Source organism: Ips typographus, linkage group LG6 (assembly GCF_016097725.1).
Source record: "Ips typographus isolate SLU linkage group LG6, UJ_Ityp_2.0, whole genome shotgun sequence".
Lineage (NCBI taxonomy): Eukaryota > Metazoa > Arthropoda > Insecta > Coleoptera > Curculionidae > Ips > Ips typographus.
Window position 1 is genome coordinate 2457341 of NC_138427.1, and position 23806 is coordinate 2481146.

A 23806-nucleotide genomic window follows, 5' to 3' on the forward strand; every position below is an offset into this window, starting at 1 on the left:
AAGTAGTTATAATTACTCAAATAATTGTTTGTAAAGGTTTTTGATTTTTTTGATACAATCTTAGTTAATACAACTATAATTACAGAAAAATTATCTATTCTCACCCATAAAAATAGAGTTTTATTGTAAATCATTCTAAATCGTTTTCATGACGAAAACAATGATTGTAGAAGCAACCTTTTGTTAACCTTTTTTTCTGATATCACGAACATTTACGTGCCAAATTTTGTATACTGTGTATTTATAAAAGTTATTTTTGGACGATAAACTCGAACATTTTCCAATAGGCGATTATTCACATCAGTTCATAAACGCATTAATAAGAGTGGCTAATGTCAGTTTTATGTGATCCAGATATCCAGACATCCGAACGACTTTTGAAATGAGCACCGACGACGAACGATGCCGAATATCAGCGTACGACAATGTAGATCTGGAAAGGCGAAATCCACGACCGCCTCCCTCAGAAATAAGTGAAATTACTGAGTTTTCTGATCCGTGGGCGGAACCGCATCAGGTCATAACTGAAACGGATGAGTCGTATTCTGAGATTGTTACCTCGCAAAAAATGAAATGCGCTTCTATCAACAGGACGCGCAGTTTTAAAGAACGTTTAGAACCGTTAATATGTAAGTGTCAGTTCTGTTTGCAAGAGAGTTTAGTGATGTGTTTTGTATTGTAGCTTCGCACAATATCGAAGACATGAAAAACGGAGACCATGGTCCTACCAAGGCTGTAGGGAGTGCGATTCGAAGTTACGCCTTGGAGTTATCGCAAGATAAAAGTACTACATTTGCTCAAAACATAGATAACTTTATAGCCTGCACATGCGAATCTAAGGAAACCAACCCTCAGATCGTAATGAGGAACATGAGGCAATTTATGTCCGGTATGAAAAATTATCTGGTGAAACATGGAGAGAAAGGATTCTACAAAGAAATTGAGAGAGAGAGAAACAAAGTAAGTTATTAATGTTCTTCTAGACGTTTTGACATGTTTTGTTATTTTAGCTGAAGTCAACAGAATTTCTGAATTTGGACGCCATTCTAGAGGGTGTTATGCACAAATTGGTGGTCAGGCCTCTAAAGGTTCATCTACAAAAATTATTTTTTGATTACTACACAAAGACTGGAGCCATAAGGTTATTAGCTGATAATATACAATTCGCATCGGGGAGACCAAACAGCGAGCTGGGAATTAAGCCGAAAATCACACTGCCTTCTGAAACTGTGCTCAATAGGATATCGCATTACGTTCAGAGACTTCAACAGGTCGATTCGCCTTTGGAAAAGTTGGAAAACTTATTGGCTGCAATTGCCATTATTTTCAATTCGGTAGGACTCGTTTATACCAGATTTAGTGTGATTTTTAAAATTGAAAATTTCAGGTCAAGACTGGTCAACTGACAGGTTCAGGAAGGTCCGTACAGCTGGGTGCCGACGATTTTTTGCCAATATTCGTTTGGGTTCTGGTCAAAACCAACTTTGTTACCGCCGAAATCGAAGCGGAATACATGTGGGGACTTCTCCATCCCTCCCTATTTTCGGGAGAAGGTGGCTACTATTTGACCACCTTGTCGTCGGCGGTGCATGTACTTAAAAACTTCAAAAAGGGCTGTGAAGAAAACAACAAAAACCACGTTGAAAATGACGTCAGTTTTGATTCTTTACTATTTTTCTGGGATATAAAATTGTATTTTTACAGTCGGTGTTAAAAGTCGTGGTGCCTGACGAGCTTCACGGTTCAATTTTGACAAAAACAGTTCCGGCAAGACCTCAAATGACCACGAAAGAAGTCTGCAAAATTATTGCTCACAAAGCCCGAATTACCAATCCTCAAGATTATGCTCTCTATAGGTTGACTGATGGGGAAGGTAAGTTGTTTTTTTCTTTTGAACTGAGTTGAAAATGTAATGCAATTTTTGTAGAAACCATGTTAATGGACAACGAATGTCCTCAGGACTTTATGAAGGAAGGAAAACACACCATGTTAGCCTACAAGCGAATCGACGCTAAAATAGCGTGGCCTAACCAGGACAAGCTCAAGCTCTAGTCATTTTTTTATCTCGAGTCTTGTTCTATTTTTCTATTCTGTATATAATATACTCTTGTAATATTCAATCAAACTGTACACGAAACGAACAAGTTATGTAACTTTTGATATTTAACAGTTTTTACATACCGTTCTCTACTATATTGCAACAATCTACTACTGTGAATTGTGTTGTAATAATCCATTTTTTTATTTATACAAAGCTGTACTAAAATTAATATATTCTTAATTTGATGTTTTATTTCATACACTTTTACATTACAAACATTTAATATATTTCTGATTTACATCATCAACTCTTAATTTTTTAGGATATGATCACAGGTGGTACAGGTATAAGTGCGGTCTAAAAAAAACGTATTTAAAATAATTAAGGGAAGACTAAACCTTACATTTCTAAAGTGAAGGGATCACAAAAGTACAATAGGTCCAATTTGGTTTCTTAATAACTAATTAACATCACATTTATAAAATTGTTAGTTTTTTAAGTCAATAAAAGACACACAACCGATTATAACTATTCTTAAGTCTAACATATAATCACATAAATTTTTGTATAAATTCAGTTTAGAAAATTAGATTTGAGCATTACTTGACGTAGGATTACAACATGTTGCTTGGTGCCAATCATTATAACATATGCAAATTGGGGGGTTGAATAATTACAGTTAAATGACAGAAATATCATAAAAAACACGTCAACACTCAGTGATGACGTGTTTTGAATGAAAATGTTGAACATTGATACAGACAGAATGAAAATTTACTATAAAAGCTGATGTTTTAATGATAAATCATATCTTCAATCAGGGAATTTAAAATACATGCAAATTATTGCAATTAGTTATCTCGCAATATTAGTTGGAGCAAAATTTATACTAATAAGTTACTCACCCTGTATATATTTAAAAATACGTGATGATTGACTGCAGTCTAGTAACGAATACAAGACATATACAATACAATGAGCAAACACATTTTTAGTTCTAAAAGGGATGAGAACACTGTACTTGAACTACTCCACCCTGTATCAATCATAATACGGAAATTCCATTTAATCTACAGGATGTCTAGGATCCAAAACACCCAGGCTGATAAGTAGTTGAGCAGCATAGTACGAAGACATGATTACACTCTGAAAATTTACGTTAAGTGACTTAACATGTTTGGGTATTCTGCTTACTTGAGCATAATCGAATTCCAGAACAAACTTGTTCAATGCTAGGATGGTATCGGAGAAAGCAAAAAGCACACTTCCTATAAATGTGCCTAGTTGGTATTTGAAGTTTACCACCTTAAAATTATTAACCAAAAATTGTTAATTAGGATAAACAAATGGTTTGATTGTTTTTACCAGTATCCGAGCTACTGCTCTCCAAACCATGGTAGCAATCACTGTAGTGTAAAAAGGTATTGCGAACAAGTATAGTCCTGATAGTTGCTTGTACATGAGGATCATCACTTAAAAACGGTTCATAAATGTATAAATATGAAATACTAAACGCAGAACTTACCACCACATGCTACTCCGTAGGTAATTACCCCTAAAACACTTCTTAAAGGTAGAAACCCAAACGCTACGATGTAATTAACGTGACCAATTATAAAGGCAATCATTCCATAGATAAATAACGAGTCCCAAATCAAAAGAGCATCTCCTAGGACACTACTTAACAATCCGTACAAAATGTGTTTTGAATAGTTATAGTAGGGTTCGTTAGTGCTCCTGAAAGATGATATACTTTTAATGAGTGCAGATTGATGTATTGAACATAATTATTACCATCTGTCCAGGCCGTTTACTTTTACAAAATATACTAAACATAGTATTGGGGAGCATTTTAGTGCCAATGCACTTGCGGATGGTTCTGTGTTTCGCAGGTGAAGTAGTGGCGCCAAAAAATATATGCTCACAAAGAAAAAGAAGCATTGTATGCTTGTCCAGGACGGTTGTTCCTAAAACAATACAATTTGTACAAATGAATCAAGTTAAATTGCAAATTTACTAACATTCGACATTGTTTAGTTGATTTGAACAATTATTTGAATGTTTTACTGATTATACAGAAAGTACTTAAGAATTATTTGTATTTGTGCTTTAATCAGTTTTATTGGAAACAGTTTGAGAATTGGCATTTAGGCATAGTAGCACAACTTATTGTCACTTGTTGCTTTATTATCTTTTTAATTTTGACAAACTTAACTGTAAACTTATTGAAAGTCAAAAATTCTAAACATGCATCTAACAAAGCTAATACTTTAAACCGGTATTTTATACCTGAAACATGAGATAGGTCACTATAAAAGTTTTTTTAATAAAATGATAAACTATGCTTTGTTATAGTATAAGCTGAATTCTGTCCACAGATAAAATTCTAGAAAATGCACATGTTTTACATTAATAGATAATTTTTATTATAAAGCTAACTCGTATAGACATTTTTTATCTGAAAACATTTAGATGTTATTTTACATGGAAAATTAAAATGACACTGTTCACTTTTCTGGATTAAATAATTAACTTTTAATCAATCGATACGAGCCGGCGCAAAGTCTGAATAAAAAGCCGGTAAATGCGTCGTAAACTTCGTCACGAAAATTTGAATACATCCATTAACAAACTACTATATTCAATGAGAAAACTCCATTTGCTTACCTTACTATTGGGAGTGTTTTCCATTCTTAGTTTTTGCCTGCTCATTCCCTCGAAAAGGTCGTCCACACACTACTACACAAAATCAATGTAAATCGGACGCATTTTGCACACTTGTAAAGAACAAAAAAAAATCATTCTACAGCGTGTTTACGATTCGCACGAACCGATAACACATACCCTGCAGTCCACGCATTGTTTGTTTTTATTTTGCTCCAATAAATTCATCTACCGATCAAATCGTATGGATCGCTAAAATGCTTAAACGACGCGCATGCTACATTATATTGTTCCATTTATATGCTCGTCCTGGCTATTTCCGATTTTCCCATTACGCGGATGCTTTAGTAGAAGCATCATTATTGATGGGTTTGATAAGGACATATTATTTAAAAATAATTCTCTAATACGCCATCGAATGAAGTCAGGGTCATTTTTATTAAGTACCATGTACTTGCATCATTTTAATGATACTAAATTGCTAGAGTAATTTTAAAGCAAGTGCACGCTTAAATGTGCAAAAGATTAGCTTGAAACTATTTTACAGGACGATAAGAGGTTAGATCATAAAGGGAATATTTAGAATACAAATCTTAAATGAGATTTTTGTCTTTGATTTGGTTTTTTCCTTACAAAACTAAACACCACGCAAAACATCATCAAACATTTTATTTATAAAATAAGAAATTCTGCACTTGTGTTATTCTGACAACTAAGTGTTATTGTCAAATTGACTGACTACTTTACTAACAATTTTCTGAATACATCATTTTACAATGTACTCTTACAACAAAAACTCATATCTACAAGGCAGTTGCAAAAACTTCAATCCTGGACTACTAAATCGTGTTGTTCAACGAGGTACTTTGGAATTTTTTTTTGGTCCATTTTATATTGATCATTTCTAGCATGGGATGGCATCACAAATATCGACGAACACGATTTGGAACCCCCTTTTAATCGTCTCACATCCGAACAACCTACCATACCAGTAAATAATGTAGATCCGACTAGAAGAGCTGAAAGTTTTGGAAGATGGGCCTTGCCAAAACTGGTAGTGTAACTATTTCAGGTGTTTTTATATTAACTTTATTTTTAAAGAGACGCGAACTGCACAGCAAGAACCTTGAAGTGGTGGTGGCGGCACTTACTAGTATTTCTGATTTAGTTCATGATCCAGAAAAGTGCTACGAAGCAATCAACCTTAAAATTGTAGATAGGTAACTGGGGTACAAATTGGAGTAAAACAAACTTAAAAAGCTTAATAAGACTAGTGGATTTGCTGGCTCATGAAATCCCGGCAATAAGACAAAGAACAGCATTTACCTTAAAAGTGATGGCTGGAGTGGCAATGGGGAAGGAAGCAATAGTTAACAATGAAACATTATTAAAAAATCTTTTGGATAAAGTTGAGGATGAGTACGCGGACGTTCGTATTGCGGTGGCTGCCTGCCTAGAAATGGTTGCTCGATATTGGATGAGTTGAGTAATAATATTTCCTCCTAACCAAGTAAATGCATCTTAAAACCTTATTTAAGCTGCTGATGTGTTAGTGGAAGCTGGCTTTATACCAGTTTTATTAACAAACCTTAACGACCACACGGAAATAGTGGAAATGCACTTAGAAACTTTAAAGTGGTTGTTGTATTGCGACGGGAAGAAAATTGCTTTAGATGAACAAGGATTTGAAACTTTGGTGTGTGAAAACACTTCCATACTTATGGGACTTATGTACTACTGAACTTTGTAGGTCAAATTGTTAGACAGAACTGAAGATACTATTCTGGCCAAAGCCTGTCAGGCAATAGTGAGACTGTGCATGATCAAGGAAGGACGGAAATTAGCCAAAGAATTAAACCTTCTACCCGACTTTAATCGTTTGCTACATGATGAGGTAAGTTGTTCTACAAAATAGTGTATTTTTTAGCACTAAATTCACAGAGGTCTGAAGTACACACAGCGGCTGCAGAAGCAATTACGTTCTGTACAATCAAAAGTTGTGAGAAAATCGCAGCCAGTAAAATCAAAGGATTACCTTCACGATTGGTGCAACTATCCAGAAACAAATTGAATCCTTCTGGACAAATTTTTGCTATTAAAGTATGTTCAACTTAATAGTTTAATGTACTAAACTCATTCACGATTTTAGGCTCTGACGAGTTTATGTGAACATCCATCGGTGAGGACAGAGGTGAGAGTGAAACATTACAAAGATGTGCAAAGTATACAATTAAGGGAAGACCGACCTGAAATTCAAAGTTACAAAAGTACACTCATGACCATGTTACAGTGGACACCACAAAGTAAAGAATTGTAATGTTCTTCCGTACCAATGGGCCTATCCCACATATCATAAATTTTTGTTTTAATGACTGGAATCGAAAGAATAGGATCAAAAAACTAATTTTTCATATTCTTGAAGAAAAAATTATGGTCGTAAATGTTCCTACATTAGTTTGAATTTGTCCATTAAAATTAAAAGATCTGTTTTGGCGCGCATGTGACGTACGTAATTCTGGGCGATTTTATTGGCTGTTGCACGCCATCTGTTTTACTTCTTGTCGCTGATTGGTTGATAGTGTAGTACGTCACCGGCGGCGGGCGTTTAAAACATGAGATTAATGTAGTTTTTATCAACATTTTTTTTCTATTTAGACTTAATATTTTTGAAAACAAAAAAATACGTGTATAATATTTTCAATCCGTCTTTGTAGTTATGAAATAAAAAAAAATTGTGGGGCAGGCCCATTCTGTCAATACATAACATTTTTTATTATCAAGACTTTGTAGTTTTACAGTCTTGGAACAATATCTAGAAAAAAACTGGCAGCTACTTTACACTTTCCTTTAATTCTTCAGCTATTTGCTCTGGGCTGTAAAACAAATCTTCATCTTTAAGACTAGTAGGTGAACAACCACCTTTCAAAATCTCTTTAATTTCAAAAATCTCCTGCAAAACACATTTCAGTTCCTCGCTTTGCTTATTCAGCTGGCTTATCAAGTGATTTAAATTGTTCGCGTCCAGTTTGTTTTTGAATTTGGTTAATCCACTTTGAGATCTCTTTCTTTGAGCGCATTCACTGCGAGTACGGTTCAAAATGTTGTTTTTCTGGGTTTCTTTGTTTTTTGCCAAATCGTACGATGCTTGTATGACCTCTCTAGGTATGGGCGTGTCCAAAGGGTCTAAAGGTTTAACTGTCAACTCCGGAATATACGGTTTTGGTGTCACCCTCAAAAATGACATTATACCTATGGCCAGTTTGCTGCGATTGAAATGGGACATTTCGACGTAAGAGCACATTTTAGCTTGTCTAACCAGTCTGGATAGATCTGCGGTTTTCTGAAGGCCTTGAATATCGTGAACTGCTATTCCAACCAGAAGGTTCATCAAGATGATAGTGACAAACAGAAGAAAGAGCATGTAAAGTAACTGGGATGTGAATCTAGCAAAATTCGACGAGTCTTCGTCTTTGGAATAATCTAGTAAAATGTTGTAGTTCATGTCACCTGTCATCATAACTAAGGTGGATATAAAACCGATTATAGGATTATAGAATGTGGAAGAATTGGGAAAGATTATGCAAAAACCTATGGTAAAACCAACCAAAAATGGAAAAAATACCAACAAAAGTTTTTGAAATTCACCTCCAACCTTCTGGAACATTTCTACATAAGGTCCAAATAAGGGTAGTTGGCCAATTAGGTACATAACATTACACGAAGAACATATAACTCCAAAAGCACCCAAATGAACCTGCCAGGTTTCTACTCTCCCAGTGTACAAAAAAGATATTATAAACACGTTAATAATACCAGTCCACTCTAAACCATTACCCCAATTCGCACAATACTCCCTCAATGAAGGATAACCATAGAATCCATAAACCTTCCTGTAAATTAAAGACAGCGTAAAGTAAAATAAAATGTACCATTGGGTTTCCAAGCTCAAAGGACCATCCTTAAGTAAGCGGTTCAAAATTGATTGATTGGTACAGTGAACTGTAGAGTTTGAACCTGCTTCGTGAACTTTCCGATCACAATCGTAGGCTAAAGCAGTCAAAACGTAAATCAACAAAATAATACTAAACAGCACGGAATTGCAAATCATTCCGTAGTAACATCTACGCATTCTGCGCCAAGTTACAAATAAAAAAGCGACAATATATGGATGCCATAGCATCTCTTTGTGACCGGCATCAATGAAAGAATTCAACACCCAATACTCTTTAGGATGGTGCAGTCCATTTTTGAAGTCAAACTTCATTTCAACTTCGTTTAATGCGTCAGTATGATGAAGTAAGGTGATATGCTGGGTTAGCTGATCGCGGATAGCTTGAAATGCTGACGGAGTTTTCTTCGCTATTAACGAGAATGCTGTGATACCGGAATTGGATTTGATAGAAAAATCCGCTCCGCTTCGTATCAAAACACTGGTACAGTATGACAGTTGGTTTAGGGCAGCTACGTGCAAAGGAGTGAATCCGTGTTGGTCTTGAGCGTTTAGATTAGCACCGTTTCTGAAATAAAGTATTTATTAACGGAATCCAATCGGAAACGTGGCAAACATACTCAATAAGGAATTTCACAAGGTCTTTTCGGCTGTCTGAAATTAGTTCTACAGCTTTGTGCAGAGGGGTTCGTTTGTTGTCGTCCTCGACGTTTAAATTGGCATTTCCTTTTTTAACTAGAGCGATGACGCAGGAGTATGAGTTGGATTTTACCGAAATATGTAAAGGAGTTTGTTTTCTGCAATGTTTCATATAGTTTTATTATTTGATTAGTTAGAGTGAAGTCATAAATCAAGCTAGTTTTCATCAAACTCAAAAAGCCTACTTTGCTATTTCTACGAAAAACGATTCCTTTAATAAATATTATTTGGTGTTGTTCTTGAAAATATTTGTCTGTTTGAAACTTATGTGCTTGGTTAGCAGCTATATTTAGTTGTGATGATTGATTAACTGCGCCAGAATATTTTTATTTCAGTTTTGGTAGGTTTTGCAAAACTTACCTGTAGTTAGGCAAATCAGGGTTTGCTCCATAACTTAGCAAAACTTCAATACAGTCGCTATGTCCATACTGAGCAGCAATATGTAAGGCTGTGTTTCCACTGCCTGATTTCCTACACTCGTTACAGTTAACAGTACTTTGATTGAGAATAATTTTTAAACATTCAGATCGCCCAAGCTCAGCCGCTAGAAATAGCGGAGAAACATCCCCTAATTTACCTTCTTGATATATGTAAGCGCCTGCAAGTTACTAAAGTTAAATTAACTAGTAGTGACAACTTACTCAACTTACCTCGTTCAACAAACAGCTTTACACAATCAATAGCATCATTCTTAACAGCCAAATACAAGGGAGTTTCATAATCGGGACCATTAGTCATTAAGTCAATTCGAGCACCGTTGTCTAGAAGAATTAAGGCAGTGTCTGGCCGATTAGATAAGGCAGCACAATGTAAAGGGCTGTAGTATTTGTTGATGCGATTAACAAGGCTGCGGTCTAGTAGAGCTAAAAGTTTGGTAGTATGGGCGCAACCCACAAAAGCCGCAACATGAAGGGCAGTTAGTCCGTGAACGCTCTCTGAGTAACTAAATTTGTTTGCAATTTACAAAAACTATAAAAATAATTTAAAACAGTTTGTGACTTGCCTGATATCAGCTCCAAGTTTTACCAATTCCTGAACCAAATCCCAATTTTTATGGAAAGCGCTCCATAATAGGGCAGCATTAATTTCCTTGGTAGTGCATTTCGTCAGCCGGAGTTTTAAGTCCGCCAGGGTCAAACCTTCATTCAACAACTGAGTACTTCCACATTTACCCAATTCATTGTAAATACTCCTTTTCAAAGAATTAACGGATAGAGGAACAACATTTTGACTGACACAGGATATTTTCTTGAAAAACTTATTTTCTATAGATTGACAGGATTCGAGGATTTCAGCCCCTAAGGACTCAGCATCTCCGAAAATAATATCAGCTTTCTTAATTGGACAAGCGAATAATCTGAATAAACGCATCATAACGCTAACCAAAATTTTGAACAGTGGTCTTTTGGATGATTTTTGATGATGCATTTTCAGTTTCACTGAAAAACAAGTGTTTCTAAATTTTAACTCGTTAAGTAGAAGTAAGCTTACCTGTAAATATATTGAATTTTTAATATTTTGTCATAATATAGATTTGATTTGAATGAACAATTTTGAGTGAATGTGATGAGTTTTCGACTGTTAAATATGATGAACTGCCTAAACCTAAAGAGAAAGCATCTGTGTTTGTTTAATTTATTTTTAAACTTAAACTAACATTGAAATATTTATATACATTATTTGTAAAGCCTTGCAAGGTATTTCTCTAAATGAAAATCAATTTTTAATAACGGGTTTGGGTAACGTTATCAAAAATTACTAGTTGACCCAAAACTTGATTCTCAACAGAGTATTTTTTAAAAATTGATAATTTAATAAGGAGTTCATTAAGCGCCTTAAAAATATATAGTTTTGGAGAAGTTTCAGGATTTTTAAATTTTAAAGCTTAAGAATTGAGCGCGATAAATGTGGTAGATTTGAAAATTTGAAATTAACAGTGGGCGCATTTGTTTGGTAACCCTGTAGAATGTTGAATTCACCCTGTAGAGTTAGTTCGTTTAGAATTTCTATCATACCACCCTTTCAAATGTGACGTAGTTGACAATTAATCACGAGGAAATAATTAGACTTTCCTATATCGTGGTCACGTGAATAGCTGTTATGACATTCTCATTCGATTTTTTCTGTCAGTCTGTCCATACCATAACCTCAAAATAAACGCGGTCCCTGTTCTTCATGACGTTTTAATTTAAAGTTCAAATAAAAGAAAACAAATTACAGTTATTTGGATCTTTAGGAATTAGTTAATTATACCGTTTTTCTTCAGGCGATCCTCGCCTCGCATTGCTAAATGCTTAATAATGCTGATTAAAATTCATATGCTCTCTTACTACGAACGAACACCACACATGCGTATTCCTCCGTTTTAACAGTTGTTTCAACACAGCAAAGGTATTTTTAATTTGTAATTACCTTTTTACAAACCTGATCTAACTCATTAAACTGACACATTCTTTACAAATGCATTCCTAAATAGTCAACTATACTGTATACTGTGTGCGAATAAATGGCAAAAAAATGCCAGATACTGTGGAAACTAACTTAATTAGAGTACTAAAAGGCCTGTCTCTAACTGGCGAAGAGGCTGAAATATGCGATTTTTCACTGGAGGAACAGAACGAAGCACTAGAGTCCCAAGGAATCCAACCAAATGTAGATCCCCATTACAAACCTGTTTTAGGTGAAACTGTAACCTATATTGTAGCAGGTGTGATTCTAAATGAATATGGGGATGTGTTGATGATGCAAGAAGCTAAACAGTCTTGTTCCGGCAAGTGGTATGTACTTTGTATTGTTGTCCCAGTTTGAAAGATTGCAAAATTAAGTTTATTTTATTTCAAGGTATTTGCCAGCAGGCCGAATGGAAAAAGGTGAGACTATTGTAGAGGCATGTAAGAGGGAAGTTTTGGAAGAAACTGGACTTGCAATTGATTGCACTACTTTATTGATGGTGGAAAGTGCTGGAGGAGCATGGATGAGGTTGGTCAATATTAAGAATAACACATTTCTCAGTAGTCAATCTAAAAAATTTACCAGTACAAGCTTGGTTCACACTGGAATATAAAATTAAATATTACAATTCATTTAAGTAAAAAAATAACTCAAAACAAACTCTTTGATAGGTTTGTTTTGACTGGAAAAGTAACTGGGGGTATTCTAAAAACTCTGACACAAGCTGACAAAGAGTCTCTTCAAGCCAAATGGATTTCTAATTTGGATGATCTTTCACTGAGAGCCATGGACATTGTGCATTTAGTAGAAAAAGCCAGGTGAGTCAATTATTAGGACCTTACACTGTCCAGTCTTCAATATGTAAGCTTACTTCTTAACATATAAAGAGTGCAAAGACCCACTTATGTCCTCCAAAGTGTAACTTGTATAAGATTGGAGCTTGTTTGTCCATGCTTGTAGTCCACACTGAATCCTGCTGGCTGCAATTATACCAGCGGCCACCTGGGATGGTTTAAAATCATGCATGTAATGTTCATCTACCAAAAGTTTTTTATCACAACAAAGACAATTGGTATGTTTGGAATAGCTTACTATTCAGTACTTCATTGAGGTAATCAAGTACATGTTGGTGAATTTGGTAAAAAAGAGTATAGAAAGATTTTAGAGGGGTGTCCTCAATATCCTCTTGAGTTAATGCTGCTTTAAGGTAGTAATGGGTGTAATGAGCTGCTGTTGGAAACCGCACATACCAAGAGAAAAAGTCGAGAACCGCCACTTCCCAGTTTTTATACTCTTGAACTGAATAGGAATTTGGTAGTAGTAGGTTTAATTCAAAAACCTTAGGCACGTCACTTGTATTCTCTTCAAACTTGGCTGCAAAATTAATTATATAAAATGTTAACCAATTCAAGGTTTAAAAAAAGAAACCTGCAATCAGTAAACAAACATTTGCAAGCATTAAAAGCTTTTCCGGTTTGACATAGTGCGAATCCATGAAAACATCCGTCAGATAGACGGCAAGGTGAAGACAACAGTGGCTGAAACTTTTAGCTTGGCATAGTTTTGTTAAATAGTTTACTAAACTATGCCGATATGACAGCTAGATTGAACTATTCGGTTAATGCATAAATAATAAAAAATTAAGGTTTGTATACGAACCTGTGGTGAAGCGTGCAAATAGGGAATCCTAATATTTTCACGTTGTTTCACGATTTTGTTAAAGTCATCTCGATAAACGTCACTTTCATCATGAAACTGTGGAATAAAGGCAATCAATGTATGTGAAACTGTAATGCAAAGACACTCACGTTAGAAAAGGACGCCTTATTGTTGATTAGATGAGTCATTGCGAGTCAGTTCCTTTTTTGTTCAGACTTGTGAGGGCTTTTGTTAACTGATTCAACTTCTTTTAGGGTATTTTGCATTGGCCCCTATTTTTACCAAAGTTTTTTTTGTACGCATACTTTTTGGAATATTACAAAGCAGTTGACGACTGTACAATAGCATCGCAATGCGTTTGATAAATATTTTCATTTTATTTACCTTTTGCTTCAAGTAAGAATTTGTTTGGTTATTCCATCAACTTATCAACAATTATCATATTTAACCATCTTGTTCCAAACGACCTAAAATTTTACTTTTAAAATGATTAATCTGGCTGACTTTACGCATCTTTTAAGATGATATATTTTTTTAATTTAGACTTTACACACAAGCTAGAAGATCAAATGATTTGACATGGTACAAGGATCAACTACCATGTCTAAGACCGTATCCATTACTCCTCCTACGTCTAGTGATTGTAATTAAAAAAAAGGCCACAAACAGGGTACACGTACTACTCAGCGAACGAACTTCATGGCATTTACCTACCTGCCAGGTTAACCCCAGTAAAAGTATCCACTCTACGTTGAGGAAATTCATGGTACACCTGTTTGGAGCCGAGGTTCCTACTCACAAACCTCATGGGCTTTTATCAGTACGGAAAACACTTATGATAATTATTGAATAAAAACATTAATAAGTCTTTTGCAGGTAGAGCATGAACCCATTGAAGACAAAGACGGTGTGTGTCTTACCTTATTAGTATCGTTCCGTGCCCCTCTCGAAGAAACGTCCATTATAGGAAAATGCGTATGGCACGAGGTATCAAAGGACTTGGGAGAAAAATTATTACAAAGAGTAGTGTCCAAGAATGCCACTATTCAATTCCACGTTATTAAATAATTCCGTGTTCATCTTTTATTTAGTTTATGTATATTTTTTGTTATTGATTGATTATTTACCAATCCAGAGTTTATGAGTACTGCAATTATTTATTTACTACTTATTTTTACACATTACTAATATTGTTTAAGTACATAACAATATGTATATTTTATAAATTGAGAAATGCGATACTGAATATATATTTTTTATATACTAAGCCAGCTCGTTTATTTTTCTCCTGACTTCCTGAATAAGTATTTATTGGGACAACAGAAAAAGCTAACATACATTAAAATATGTTACGTTGGAAGGCATATAAATTCACAAAAATTAGTCTAGTACACATAGCAGTCATGTATTTGTTTGTCAAAAGTTATAATATAACTCATTATCAGTGTAAAACCAAATTAAATTCCCAACCTTCATAAATTCTCCAAATAGTACACTTTTACACTTCCCGTTAATTGACCGCTTTTTCACACTTCCTGAGATTCTATGGTGGTATATTGCACTTTACGAGTTATGGCTTCAAGCACAGGAGAAAATTTAGTTCGTACAGCATCATGTTTTAGATACACATAAGCTGCCACTAGAGTGGTTAAAATGCACACTAAAACCACTAATAATACTGTTAATGCCTTGGAGATCCTAGCCTGTTTAGAGTCTGTTAATGTTTTCAAATTCATAATGTACCTCTTTCCGTTTTGGATGTTGGTGCACTCCAACTTGTCTTCATTCCGAATTTTTACTTTAGTTTCCAGACTCCAAAGGTACAAATTTCTAGCTGCGGTATCGCACTTGAAGGGATTGTTGCCCAATTCTACAGTCAACGGTTCATCCCTTGACGGATCGTTAGCCAACTTATCGAAAATATTCAGATCCTTTTGAGTAATCTTAGTAATATTATTGAACTCCAAGTCTAAATATCGCAGTTTTTTCAAGCACATCACATCAAAATTTAAAGAAGGAATCTTGTTATCACCTAAGTAGAGATCATGCAGGTTGGGTAAATCACAAAACACCCTATCGTCTTTCCAATTGATAATTTCATTTTGCTCCAAGTGCAATTTGTATAGTTTTGTCAGGTTGCTGTTTACAAAAATATCATGTAAATCGTCGGCCAACTCGGCAGCAGTATTATCGGCAAATGCGTTAGTTAAATGAAGCTGTTGCAAATTAATAAAATTGGAAAATACCCGAGGATGATGGAAATTCCTATCGTCTTCCTCGGCTATAGAGATGTTGTTATGATTAAGTATCAACCTTTCCACGTTGGTCACGTGATGAAACGTCTTTCCCTTAATTTCTCGTATGCCATTATTACTCATATCTATGACTTGAAGTTCGCTCAAGTAAGGATCATCCCCGAAAATGTTGATTGGCAACACGTTAAGGTGGTTTCCTGTAAATATAAGTATATTGGTTTGTTCGGGCAACTCCTTCAACATTTCGGTGCTAGTAAATCCTGTGTTGGTACAGTTAACTACGAATTTAGTGTTTCTTTCTATGTACTGTTCCCCGCAGACGCATGCTTCCAGAAGTTTGCTTCTACATTTGTTTATTCCAGCCAAAGCGGACGCAAACAGTAGCATCAATATTAGCAGAGAAAAGTGGGCTATTGTGGCCTTCATACTGTAAGTCAGAAGGAAATTTCCAATTAAAAAAATTTATTTAGCAAATCATATTCATAATATAAAACGTTTGAAGGTCTCGCGTAGGAAACAATTGATGCAATGACTAAACGACTTATTATAAAATAAAGAAATTATACAAATGACTTACCTGGAACTCATTTAATGTGCTTCAAATATGTTCTCATAGCTAAACAAGTTTTTTATAAGTACCTAATTAAACTAAATATACGTGTAAACTATAAATTCGCTGCACAGTGTTGGGTTAAACCAGAACAGGCTTAAGTTATTTGTTTGACCCGGTATGTCGTAAGCAAGACGCAAAGGTAAAAATTGATGATCCAACCAGCACGACCGGCCGATGGTCAGGTGCGTCGAGGTATGGGCATGGTAGAGGGGTCGGTTATAGTTTGTATATGGTATGGTTGTCCTTCCTTACCAGAATGCGTAGAACAAAGACAACTAAGAAAAAAAATATGTAATAAATGTGGTAATTGCTACTGAATTACCAAGGGAAAAACAAAGTAGAAAGTCAGAATCTCCACAAATTATAAGAAATTTAAAATCACTTTTTCTTTAAAAAATTTTTTGTGTAATGAAGTCTTAAATCGGCCAAGGACGATATGGTATAGCTTACTTTTATAGCCTGTTTTTAAAACGAAAATTAATATGTGCCGAAGTTTCACACATTTAAATTAAAACACAATTAAACCAGTCTGACAAAATATAAAATGTTTTGATATTTGTTACAAAAAATAGTAAAGGTAGAAAAAAAACGAATAAAACCAGATATTAAATAAGTTATTATAGCCCTTTATTAACCGTCAACTAAAAACATATAAACAAAATAAACTACTTTTTTATTACAACTTAATAATCACAAAATCATATCACTCTCAGTTTTCCAAACATGTACATCTTATTAAGTGTCTCACTCAAAAAAGTTTCATTCCTGTTGATATTAGATCAAAATTATTGTGACTATAATCTGGCAGTCGAATTAGCTTTTAGAGCGCTTATATACCAAAAATGACAATTATTTGGTTAGTAATTGGAGTGTGACACATAATTGGATGCCCCTGTATAACTTATGCACTTTTATCAGATCAAACAATACAAATTACCTATAGTAGCAGCAAAACAGTGTTGCCTGTTGTTTACCAGATTATAATTTTAACTCTCCATACTAAACGTAGTACAGAGACTATATCCATTACTAACTTTGACACTGAAATACGACCAATTTATTATACAACACTCTACATGTGATTTTTTCAATTTAATTTGGTATCACATGCAACAAACAAACTCAACAAAAAGATTTGTGTTTTTTTATATATTTATAGTTATATGCAGAATATGAGTACACGTGAGTACTTACAATTTTAAGAATACAAAGTCGGTAACAGCAAAAAGTACAATATATCAACATTAATTTTGGACAAATACAGGGTGTTTCACTGGGAATAGAAAATGACTGATTGATTGAAACAATTGTTAAAAATGTTAGTAGTTATCAGTACGTTAGGTTTTTACTACGTTATTCATCTATAAATAGTTTAGAGAATATTACTGATAAATCAGCAAGTTTTTGCACATCCAAAGTAACTTCCATTATAGTGAACCATCCTGTATATAATATGCCTTAACAACAATTTCGCACATCTATCCCGCTAAGTATTTCCGTTCCGTCCACATACAACTCCATGCCCAAAAATCACTTAATGCGTAACTTTCTCTTTTTCTTCCGATCGATTTTGCCCAGTTCCGTGGCACTGGCCAATCGGCGCAGAGTCTGTTTTTTGACCAATTTCGATTTTCCCAGAGGATAATTTTTCGTAAAATTGTGAATGCGGAAGGTACCCTGTTTGCTAGTGCCCGGTTCGGAAGGCGATTTGTTCTGGACGAAACGTGGCGCCGAATTTACTCTAGTTTTCTGCGTGAATACGGTTGCTTTGGAAGTGGGCGCGTCCCAAGATACCACCAAGCTATCATCAAATTCCTCACTTTCCTTGTTGTTTTTGTATTTGGCGATGATGGTCTTGTTACCCTCGGTATTTTTAATAAAGCATATCTCTCTTAAGTGTAGATTTTCTTCGCTTTTTTGTTTAGTGCTGTCTGACTGACCTGGCTCAACACTAGCGAGATTACTTTCGTTAACGATAGGACCGCGTCCCTTTAGTTTGTTTGGGGACAAGTTTTTGTTTTTTAACGACAAGTCTTTGCGGCTCTTGGACTTTATGGGTCTGACCAGCTTTGAGCTCGATTTCGAACAACTTGGTTGGCTAAGGGCGCTATGACATACTAAGTTCTCTTTACGTTCTACGGGCACCACCAAGTTGGCGGCACGCATTTTACTACCGATCTGTTTCGGTAATTTCCTCAAAGACAGTCTGCTGATGCGCTGCACCACTCCAATGCGAGGCTTCACCTAAACCATATAATAACTTACCAACTGTTTATTTTATTGTACGCACCCGCTATACAAATAGGGTGATGCCTGATGCCTTAAATCTTCTATAATTACAGTTTATTTTTAGAAAGGGGAGAGTGCACGACGATGACAACACAGCATGTACGGCCGCTGCCAAAGGAAACAAAAATCAAACCAGTTTCTACACCGTTATCAAACGTCTCAGATGGTTATAAATAAAAATATAACCAAAACTCAGACATGTTCCATTTTATATTAAGTATAGTTATTTACACATGTTGCTTAATGTTAAAATGTTTGTTTAATTCAGAAGTTATTTAGTTTTTTTTAGTTTACTCGTGTAGTGCATTTTAGTAGTAAAAACCTGAAAATTCAAATTCAATGAGGAGCATCTGAGAAGTTTGAACTACAAAATACAAAAAGTGCAACTAAAATAAAACAGTGTTTAAGTTCAAAAATTTAATAAGCAAATCAAAAGCACATAGATAAAACCTGTCAAGTCATTAGCCACAGGTTTATTTAATGGTATGCAAAAATTGGTTACGGTGTAAATAAAACCACTAAAAAAATTAGAAACAATCATGCAGGGCATTGGCAAATGTAGTTTCAACAAATATGACAAAAATCGTTTAATAAACTTGTACCACCCAAACACACCCAGAACGAAAGTACTTGGATATTTGGGTATGATATAAAAAATGTAAAAATATACAGTAGGGATTGATCCTGTCTGATCAAAAAGAACTGTTAGACAATTTTAATTTTGCAGAACCATCAAAAGTTTTAAATCTGCCATTGAGGACACTCAACCTTATTACAACTATTCAAAGTCAAAAAGCAAATTCTAAGACAACGTACAATTGGTTATGGACACGGGTACATCACAATTATTGTCTAGCTGGCCTACCTGAATTTGAACAGGCGAGCTGCGCATTCGGGACAGTTTCGGTCGGGCGTCACCGAAATTGTTCGAACAGCAGCTAGTCCGCAGCCACTCTCTTAAACCAGTCAAACTATGAAATTCCGAGTTTGGAAGACGCGAAAATGGATTTTGGCCAGTCATATCCAATATAGATGCGCCCAAAGAGCGTCCTACCTGAAATATTTTTTAGTTTTGTATTATTAAGATTCTGATCAGTGTGTTTTGCAGAAAATCTCAAGAATGAGAATTATTTCTGATCCATTAAGCAAGAAGAAACTTTAGTACCTCTTCGAATATCTGTGGAGTGTATTTGGGCGGCACTGGTAACGTCTGCATCTTGCCTGAGTTTTTCTTTACGGTAGGCGGCAAAACGTTGACGAACCGCCCAGTGTTATAGTTGCACTCTAACGTGTAACTTTTGATAATGCCAGTAAGAGATAGTACGGCTACCCGACCAGATCCAGCTCTGCTCATTCCATCCCGTTTATCCCTGAAATCAAGACAAAAAATAGTCAATCCTTTCAGTAAAACATTCAATACAAAGAAACACACCTGAGATACATATTCCTTTCAGTAAAGTTACATCCTTGGAAATGAAAATGATGATTATTCAGTCCCATCAACTTCGGCAAGAGCATACATTCCACTCGACGTTCCAAGTCATCAAAATGGTTGCCGTACATGAACACGCCCTTTTTCGAAGCGTGTCCATGCAGATCCAGGTACAGAAACAAACCTGACTCATTGGAGTTTACATCACCATGATTAACCGCTTCAAACTTGACTTCTTCTTTACTTTCGGTGTGGGTAAGTTTGCAACCGCATTGACGACAAAAATTATGCCCTAAACAACGCGTAGGTAGATTAAACGGTGGCCCTAATGTTGAATCTGCCAGAATCGCTTTCGATTCATTACATTTCGTGCACCACGATTCGCTGCTTTGATCCCCGGACTCGCCCTCGTTTAGCGTCATGCTGGACAGCATGTTTACGTTGTCCGATTCGGCTGTGGGATGCATACGGCAAACGTCGCATTTGGGAATGGTGTCCTCCCTTTCGTCCCCAAAATGGTAATACCTATAAACGACTTTAGTTGTTGGGGTTTGCAATAAGATCCAACTTGCCTGATTAAAGCTCTAGCAGCATAAATAGACGGATGTTCCGTAAAACTTGGATTCAGATACACCCTGTTCAAATTTACGCCTCTAGTGTCAGTTCTGTAGTGACCGTTGGAAACCCCGTCAGGGTTTAAAAAAGGGATTAGTTTGAACACGTAGTGCTTGCGCAGAATCTGAGCCTGTAAGTCCTCTCTGGACAGCAGAAAATTGAGCACTCCATTGAATACAAATGAAGAGGGGGTTTCCCCCGGGTGAACTCGAGCAGAAATAAAGATTACCTGATGCAATTTTAACCAAATTAGCCATTTATCTTTTTTATAAAAATACAATCTCACCTTTTTGTCAGTAAACTTATGAGGACGAGGAACATTTTTACAGGGAAACAGATTCTTTAATCTAAGTTCTCTTTCCATGGTTATACCGTGGTAAGAAGATATAGTAATTAAGTCAATATTTCTACCTTCCAAAGAATGACAAACCGTTTCCCTAACATAATAAATATCATCTTCTGAAATTGGTTGTATAGACTGAAATTTGGTATCAATATTGACTAGCATTTTTTGTAGTTCTGTATAAGAAAACGGATAAGTGAAGGCAAAGTATGTACAACTGTCTGGACTTTCTGGGCTGCGATACTTGAACGATAATGTAAAAATATCGTCGTTTATCTGCAATACCAAACAAACCACAATAAATTTCCACTAGTACTTTCTGTGCAGATCCTGGCATTACACTATATACAGGTTTGTCCTGGATACGCTCCCATTTAGGTCTTCCAGGGATGATTTTATACACAGGAGCCATTCCTTGACTGTACATTTTGCCTTGCCGATTCAAGTCAACCAAATTGAATTTTACCAACATTCCAGATCTTGGAGCTGGGAGCAATTATTAGAAAAAAAATCACATTCTCAGAGAAAATTATTTTACCTTTAACACCAAAATAAAACCAAGTTCTATTGCCATTTTCAAATTCAGTACCAAAACAGTCAGGTTTTGTCCATATATTAAATTCAGCATGAGGAGTTTCAACAGTGCTCACTTTACTACTAGAGCTGCACTGTTTTAAGGTAGCTAAAAATGTTACGTCTTGGATGGTAATAATGCAGTACATGGATTAAGAAATAAAACCACTAAATCAGTAAAATTTAAAGAAATGTTGTATTTTCTGTTTTTTGGTTGATATATCAAAACAATATCAATACACTTATATTACCTAGTTAAAGGATTTTATACAGGCAGGGTACTAGTAATTATTGCCATCTTTCTTCAGGGAATCTGTTGGTTTTGTGCACATTAATTCTTCAAGAGTTAATAGTTTAGATTACCTCCTAAGTTAGTGCAAGGTGCAGAGAAAAAGTAACTTTGTACTTTGTAGGTAGATAATCGAGCATGATTTGTTAAGATTTTCATCTGTAAAATTCTAACAAAGCACCTCATAATCTCAAAAACCATAGCCAGTAGTTTTGATGGCTTCAGTTAAAAACTGGTTTTGTAATTAAGTGGAAATCAAGATCAATTTAATAAACTACACCATATTAAAATTATTCTTTTTCTCAGTCATGAGTTATGCATGACAACTAATAAGAATAAGACAGTAAGGAAACCATCAGAATCCTCCAGTGGCCTCAAAACTTATTTTTAAAATTTTAAATAAGAAAATATGTTTTTTATATGTTGAATGGTGTGTAGTGCTACTTGCTACTGTGTATGACAATGTGACATAATGTGTACTTAATGCAAATTAGAACTAAAGTAATAAAGATCAAAATGTACATGTTACTAGTGGAATAAGTAATACTTACAACTTTCATCCTGGGGTAAAAATTCAACCCTAGCCAAGTTGGCAGAATCAAAGTTATTGTAAAAAGTAAACTGAGAACATTGAATACCATCCATTTCAAAAAATTATCTTTGGCAATGGTAGAATATTGCACATAGTTGACCAACTGAACCTCACCTACATTACTACAGTTTCTGAAAAAATAAAATATTTTGTTTACTGTTAAAAGTTACACTAATAGGGATTGTAGCAAGCAAATTTTAGTTTAGCTTGCATACCAAATTATGAAAGACCTTTATATAGATTTTAGGAATGGAAACACAGTTGATAATTGATTTTCAAGTTGCAATAAACAAATAATCTTATTTCAGGCATTAAAATTGAACCAAAAATTAAAGAGCACTATAACAAGTCAGATTTTGACTGCTTACCATTAAGCCTTACTAGCTTTGTATGAATACATTTAACTATAAAACAAACCTGTAATGCACTAATTAACAGATCTAATTATTTGAAATTAGTGAAATTTAACCAATAAATAAGATTATTTAGTAATTATAGATTAGATTTTTTTACCTTCTTCATAATCATAATCATTTTATGCTTTTGACAATTTGACAAAAAAGTGACAGTTAACAGATAAGCAAAGCGTCAAAAATGTCAAGGTGTGACGAGACTGTCATTTGTTTTGAAAGGTATTTGCCGCCATCGCAAAATCAATTTGAATTTTTTTCAATCAATTTCAGTTTTTTCTACGTTTGTAGTTTTTATTACGAACTACATCAAATTTTTATTTTAAAATTTGTATAACCCAATCAAATCTGAACTGTTTGTTTATAGATTGTTCCTCTGTAAATAAGAGGCTCTCTGCAAAGGCGAGAATAATCCGTTCATGCTTATGACGATATTGTAAATGCGTTCCGGAGAAATTAAAACCACGCAAAACACCAGTAGTGCCTTAAAAGCAAACAGGCACAATCTTGCGGGAGCAGTAAGGACGAATAGTAACAGTCTTATTGGTATACTGATAATTTGAAGTGGTAATATCAGCAGGTACAAAATCAGTAATAATAACGGACTGAGCAGCTGAATAATCCAGTAGATTGTATTACAGAAGGTCAGTAATATCAGATTGGCGATTTGTAATGAGATTCCTAAAATAAATAATTATTTTAGTAGGTTTATTGCTTAACAGTATGTAAATGTGTTCATACCTACTTCCATTTAGTCCTAAAGGGTGCCATAATTTATGATTTTTTTAAGATTTTACATGTTAGTATTGCTTGTCGTATTTGGTGATTGCATTTGTCAATGTTACTACTCATTTACTACTGCCGGAGTCAAAAAAATAACCTGAAAAACTGTTTAATTTGTCGGGGAAACGGGGCTAAAAATAAAAAAAAAT

The 23806-nt window shown here is 35.0% G+C and overlaps 9 protein-coding genes across 18 annotated transcripts in view; 3 read left to right on the top strand and 6 right to left on the bottom strand.

Annotated features, from left to right (window-relative positions):
* Positions 1-2281, top strand: part of spri (Src homology 2 domain-containing protein sprint) — a 66580-nt gene extending 64299 nt beyond the window's left edge. For all 5 annotated transcript variants that reach the window (XM_081981787.1, XM_081981788.1, XM_081981790.1 and 2 more), the window contains 6 exons: positions 355-629; positions 683-960; positions 1011-1334; positions 1388-1651; positions 1705-1873; positions 1928-2281. In XM_081981787.1, coding sequence (XP_081837913.1) covers positions 355-629; positions 683-960; positions 1011-1334; positions 1388-1651; positions 1705-1873; positions 1928-2052 — 1435 coding nt within the window. In that variant the 3' untranslated portion in view covers positions 2053-2281. The remainder of the gene's footprint in view (positions 1-354; positions 630-682; positions 961-1010; positions 1335-1387; positions 1652-1704; positions 1874-1927) is intronic.
* A 497-nt stretch (positions 2282-2778) lies between these two features.
* LOC145730557 (lysoplasmalogenase TMEM86A) lies at positions 2779-4919 on the bottom strand. The gene is made up of 6 exons (XM_081981812.1): positions 4709-4919; positions 3836-4008; positions 3567-3778; positions 3407-3513; positions 3236-3346; positions 2779-3187 (listed from the first exon to the last, which is right to left on the bottom strand). The coding sequence occupies exons 1-6, from the start codon at positions 4751-4753 to the stop codon at positions 3107-3109; spliced, it is 729 nt and encodes a 242-aa protein (XP_081837938.1). The 5' UTR covers positions 4754-4919; the 3' UTR covers positions 2779-3106.
* Positions 4920-5276: 357 nt separating this feature from the next.
* LOC145730551 (radial spoke head 14 homolog) lies at positions 5277-7485 on the top strand. 3 transcript variants are annotated; one of them, XM_081981803.1, is made up of 9 exons: positions 5335-5566; positions 5614-5759; positions 5807-5925; positions 5975-6186; positions 6244-6401; positions 6456-6599; positions 6647-6805; positions 6855-7037; positions 7453-7485. In XM_081981803.1, exons 1-8 carry the CDS (start codon positions 5482-5484, stop codon positions 7020-7022), a joined length of 1191 nt encoding a protein of 396 aa, XP_081837929.1. In that variant the 5' UTR covers positions 5335-5481; the 3' UTR covers positions 7023-7037; positions 7453-7485. The 3 variants fall into 3 exon arrangements, with proteins under 3 accessions (XP_081837931.1, XP_081837929.1, XP_081837928.1); XM_081981805.1 differs by lacking the exon at positions 7453-7485 and having other exon boundaries at positions 5277-5566; positions 6657-6805; positions 6855-6995; XM_081981802.1 differs by having other exon boundaries at positions 5336-5566; positions 6855-7485.
* On the bottom strand, positions 7454-11220 carry LOC145730561 (transient receptor potential cation channel subfamily A member 1 homolog). Its single transcript, XM_081981816.1, has 6 exons — positions 10845-11220; positions 10357-10792; positions 10004-10296; positions 9714-9951; positions 9275-9451; positions 7454-9222 (listed from the first exon to the last, which is right to left on the bottom strand). The coding sequence occupies exons 2-6, from the start codon at positions 10779-10781 to the stop codon at positions 7536-7538; spliced, it is 2820 nt and encodes a 939-aa protein (XP_081837942.1). The 5' UTR covers positions 10782-10792; positions 10845-11220; the 3' UTR covers positions 7454-7535.
* Positions 11221-11506: 286 nt separating this feature from the next.
* Positions 11507-14730, top strand: LOC145730554 (8-oxo-dGDP phosphatase NUDT18). The gene is made up of 5 exons (XM_081981808.1): positions 11507-12130; positions 12195-12332; positions 12476-12622; positions 14007-14283; positions 14340-14730. The coding sequence occupies exons 1-5, from the start codon at positions 11871-11873 to the stop codon at positions 14529-14531; spliced, it is 1014 nt and encodes a 337-aa protein (XP_081837934.1). The 5' UTR covers positions 11507-11870; the 3' UTR covers positions 14532-14730.
* CycJ (Cyclin J) lies at positions 12358-13753 on the bottom strand. Of its 2 annotated transcripts, XM_081981810.1 has the most exons (6): positions 13613-13753; positions 13464-13559; positions 13233-13404; positions 13158-13178; positions 12897-13103; positions 12358-12841 (listed from the first exon to the last, which is right to left on the bottom strand). In XM_081981810.1, the coding sequence occupies exons 1-6, from the start codon at positions 13649-13651 to the stop codon at positions 12672-12674; spliced, it is 705 nt and encodes a 234-aa protein (XP_081837936.1). In that variant the 5' UTR covers positions 13652-13753; the 3' UTR covers positions 12358-12671. The 2 variants fall into 2 exon arrangements, with proteins under 2 accessions (XP_081837936.1, XP_081837935.1); XM_081981809.1 differs by having other exon boundaries at positions 12897-13178.
* Positions 14731-14843: 113 nt separating the features above from the next.
* On the bottom strand, positions 14844-16557 carry LOC145730552 (trophoblast glycoprotein). Its single transcript, XM_081981806.1, has 2 exons — positions 16296-16557; positions 14844-16145 (listed from the first exon to the last, which is right to left on the bottom strand). Exons 1-2 carry the CDS (start codon positions 16304-16306, stop codon positions 14990-14992), a joined length of 1167 nt encoding a protein of 388 aa, XP_081837932.1. The 5' UTR covers positions 16307-16557; the 3' UTR covers positions 14844-14989.
* A 379-nt stretch (positions 16558-16936) lies between these two features.
* LOC145730547 (cytosolic carboxypeptidase-like protein 5) lies at positions 16937-23113 on the bottom strand. Of its 3 annotated transcripts, XM_081981798.1 has the most exons (11): positions 22978-23113; positions 22424-22595; positions 21549-21692; positions 21351-21496; positions 20954-21286; positions 20625-20896; positions 20417-20577; positions 20053-20344; positions 19786-19990; positions 19486-19674; positions 16937-18575 (listed from the first exon to the last, which is right to left on the bottom strand). In XM_081981798.1, exons 2-11 carry the CDS (start codon positions 22515-22517, stop codon positions 17862-17864), a joined length of 2550 nt encoding a protein of 849 aa, XP_081837924.1. In that variant the 5' UTR covers positions 22518-22595; positions 22978-23113; the 3' UTR covers positions 16937-17861. The 3 variants fall into 3 exon arrangements, with proteins under 3 accessions (XP_081837924.1, XP_081837922.1, XP_081837923.1); XM_081981796.1 differs by having other exon boundaries at positions 20053-20577; XM_081981797.1 differs by lacking the exon at positions 22978-23113 and adding an exon at positions 22833-22971 and having other exon boundaries at positions 20053-20577.
* Positions 23114-23147: 34 nt separating this feature from the next.
* Positions 23148-23766, bottom strand: LOC145730560 (uncharacterized). The gene is made up of 2 exons (XM_081981815.1): positions 23616-23766; positions 23148-23555 (listed from the first exon to the last, which is right to left on the bottom strand). The coding sequence occupies exons 1-2, from the start codon at positions 23623-23625 to the stop codon at positions 23236-23238; spliced, it is 330 nt and encodes a 109-aa protein (XP_081837941.1). The 5' UTR covers positions 23626-23766; the 3' UTR covers positions 23148-23235.
* Between the last annotated feature and the right edge of the window lie 40 nt (positions 23767-23806).

What these genes read in the sequence shown, in the direction of transcription:
- LOC145730557 (XM_081981812.1), bottom strand. Translation starts at nt 4,753, where the DNA reads ATGAGCAGGCAAAAACTAAGAATGGAAAACACTCCCAATAGTAAG. An exon ending in AAAACACTCCCAATAGTAAG is followed by an intron (nt 4,009 to 4,708) that starts GTAAGCAAATGG and finishes GTATTGTTTTAG; the next exon opens with GAACAACCGTCCTGGACAAG. An exon ending in GAGCAGTAGCTCGGATACTG is followed by an intron (nt 3,347 to 3,406) that starts GTAAAAACAATC and finishes AATAATTTTAAG; the next exon opens with GTGGTAAACTTCAAATACCA.
- LOC145730551 (XM_081981803.1), top strand. Translation starts at nt 5,482, where the DNA reads ATGTACTCTTACAACAAAAACTCATATCTACAAGGCAGTTGCAAAAAC. An exon ending in GGTTGCTCGATATTGGATGA is followed by an intron (nt 6,187 to 6,243) that starts GTTGAGTAATAA and finishes ACCTTATTTAAG; the next exon opens with CTGCTGATGTGTTAGTGGAA. An exon ending in GACAAATTTTTGCTATTAAA is followed by an intron (nt 6,806 to 6,854) that starts GTATGTTCAACT and finishes TCACGATTTTAG; the next exon opens with GCTCTGACGAGTTTATGTGA.
- LOC145730561 (XM_081981816.1), bottom strand. Translation starts at nt 10,781, where the DNA reads ATGCATCATCAAAAATCATCCAAAAGACCACTGTTCAAAATTTTGGTT. An exon ending in AAAGCTGTTTGTTGAACGAG is followed by an intron (nt 9,952 to 10,003) that starts GTAAGTTGAGTA and finishes AGTAACTTGCAG; the next exon opens with GCGCTTACATATATCAAGAA. An exon ending in CTTGTGAAATTCCTTATTGA is followed by an intron (nt 9,223 to 9,274) that starts GTATGTTTGCCA and finishes ACTTTATTTCAG; the next exon opens with AAACGGTGCTAATCTAAACG.
- LOC145730554 (XM_081981808.1), top strand. Translation starts at nt 11,871, where the DNA reads ATGCCAGATACTGTGGAAACTAACTTAATTAGAGTACTAAAAGGCCTG. An exon ending in CAGTCTTGTTCCGGCAAGTG is followed by an intron (nt 12,131 to 12,194) that starts GTATGTACTTTG and finishes TTTTATTTCAAG; the next exon opens with GTATTTGCCAGCAGGCCGAA. An exon ending in GCTGGAGGAGCATGGATGAG is followed by an intron (nt 12,333 to 12,475) that starts GTTGGTCAATAT and finishes ACTCTTTGATAG; the next exon opens with GTTTGTTTTGACTGGAAAAG.
- CycJ (XM_081981809.1), bottom strand. Translation starts at nt 13,651, where the DNA reads ATGACTCATCTAATCAACAATAAGGCGTCCTTTTCTAAC. An exon ending in ATTTGCACGCTTCACCACAG is followed by an intron (nt 13,405 to 13,463) that starts GTTCGTATACAA and finishes AGTTCAATCTAG; the next exon opens with CTGTCATATCGGCATAGTTT. An exon ending in TGTTTGTTTACTGATTGCAG is followed by an intron (nt 13,179 to 13,232) that starts GTTTCTTTTTTT and finishes TTAATTTTGCAG; the next exon opens with CCAAGTTTGAAGAGAATACA.
- LOC145730547 (XM_081981796.1), bottom strand. Translation starts at nt 22,517, where the DNA reads ATGGATGGTATTCAATGTTCTCAGTTTACTTTTTACAATAACTTTGAT. An exon ending in TTTACCCCAGGATGAAAGTT is followed by an intron (nt 21,693 to 22,423) that starts GTAAGTATTACT and finishes TAACATTTTTAG; the next exon opens with CTACCTTAAAACAGTGCAGC. An exon ending in ATAAGTTTACTGACAAAAAG is followed by an intron (nt 20,897 to 20,953) that starts GTGAGATTGTAT and finishes AAATTGCATCAG; the next exon opens with GTAATCTTTATTTCTGCTCG.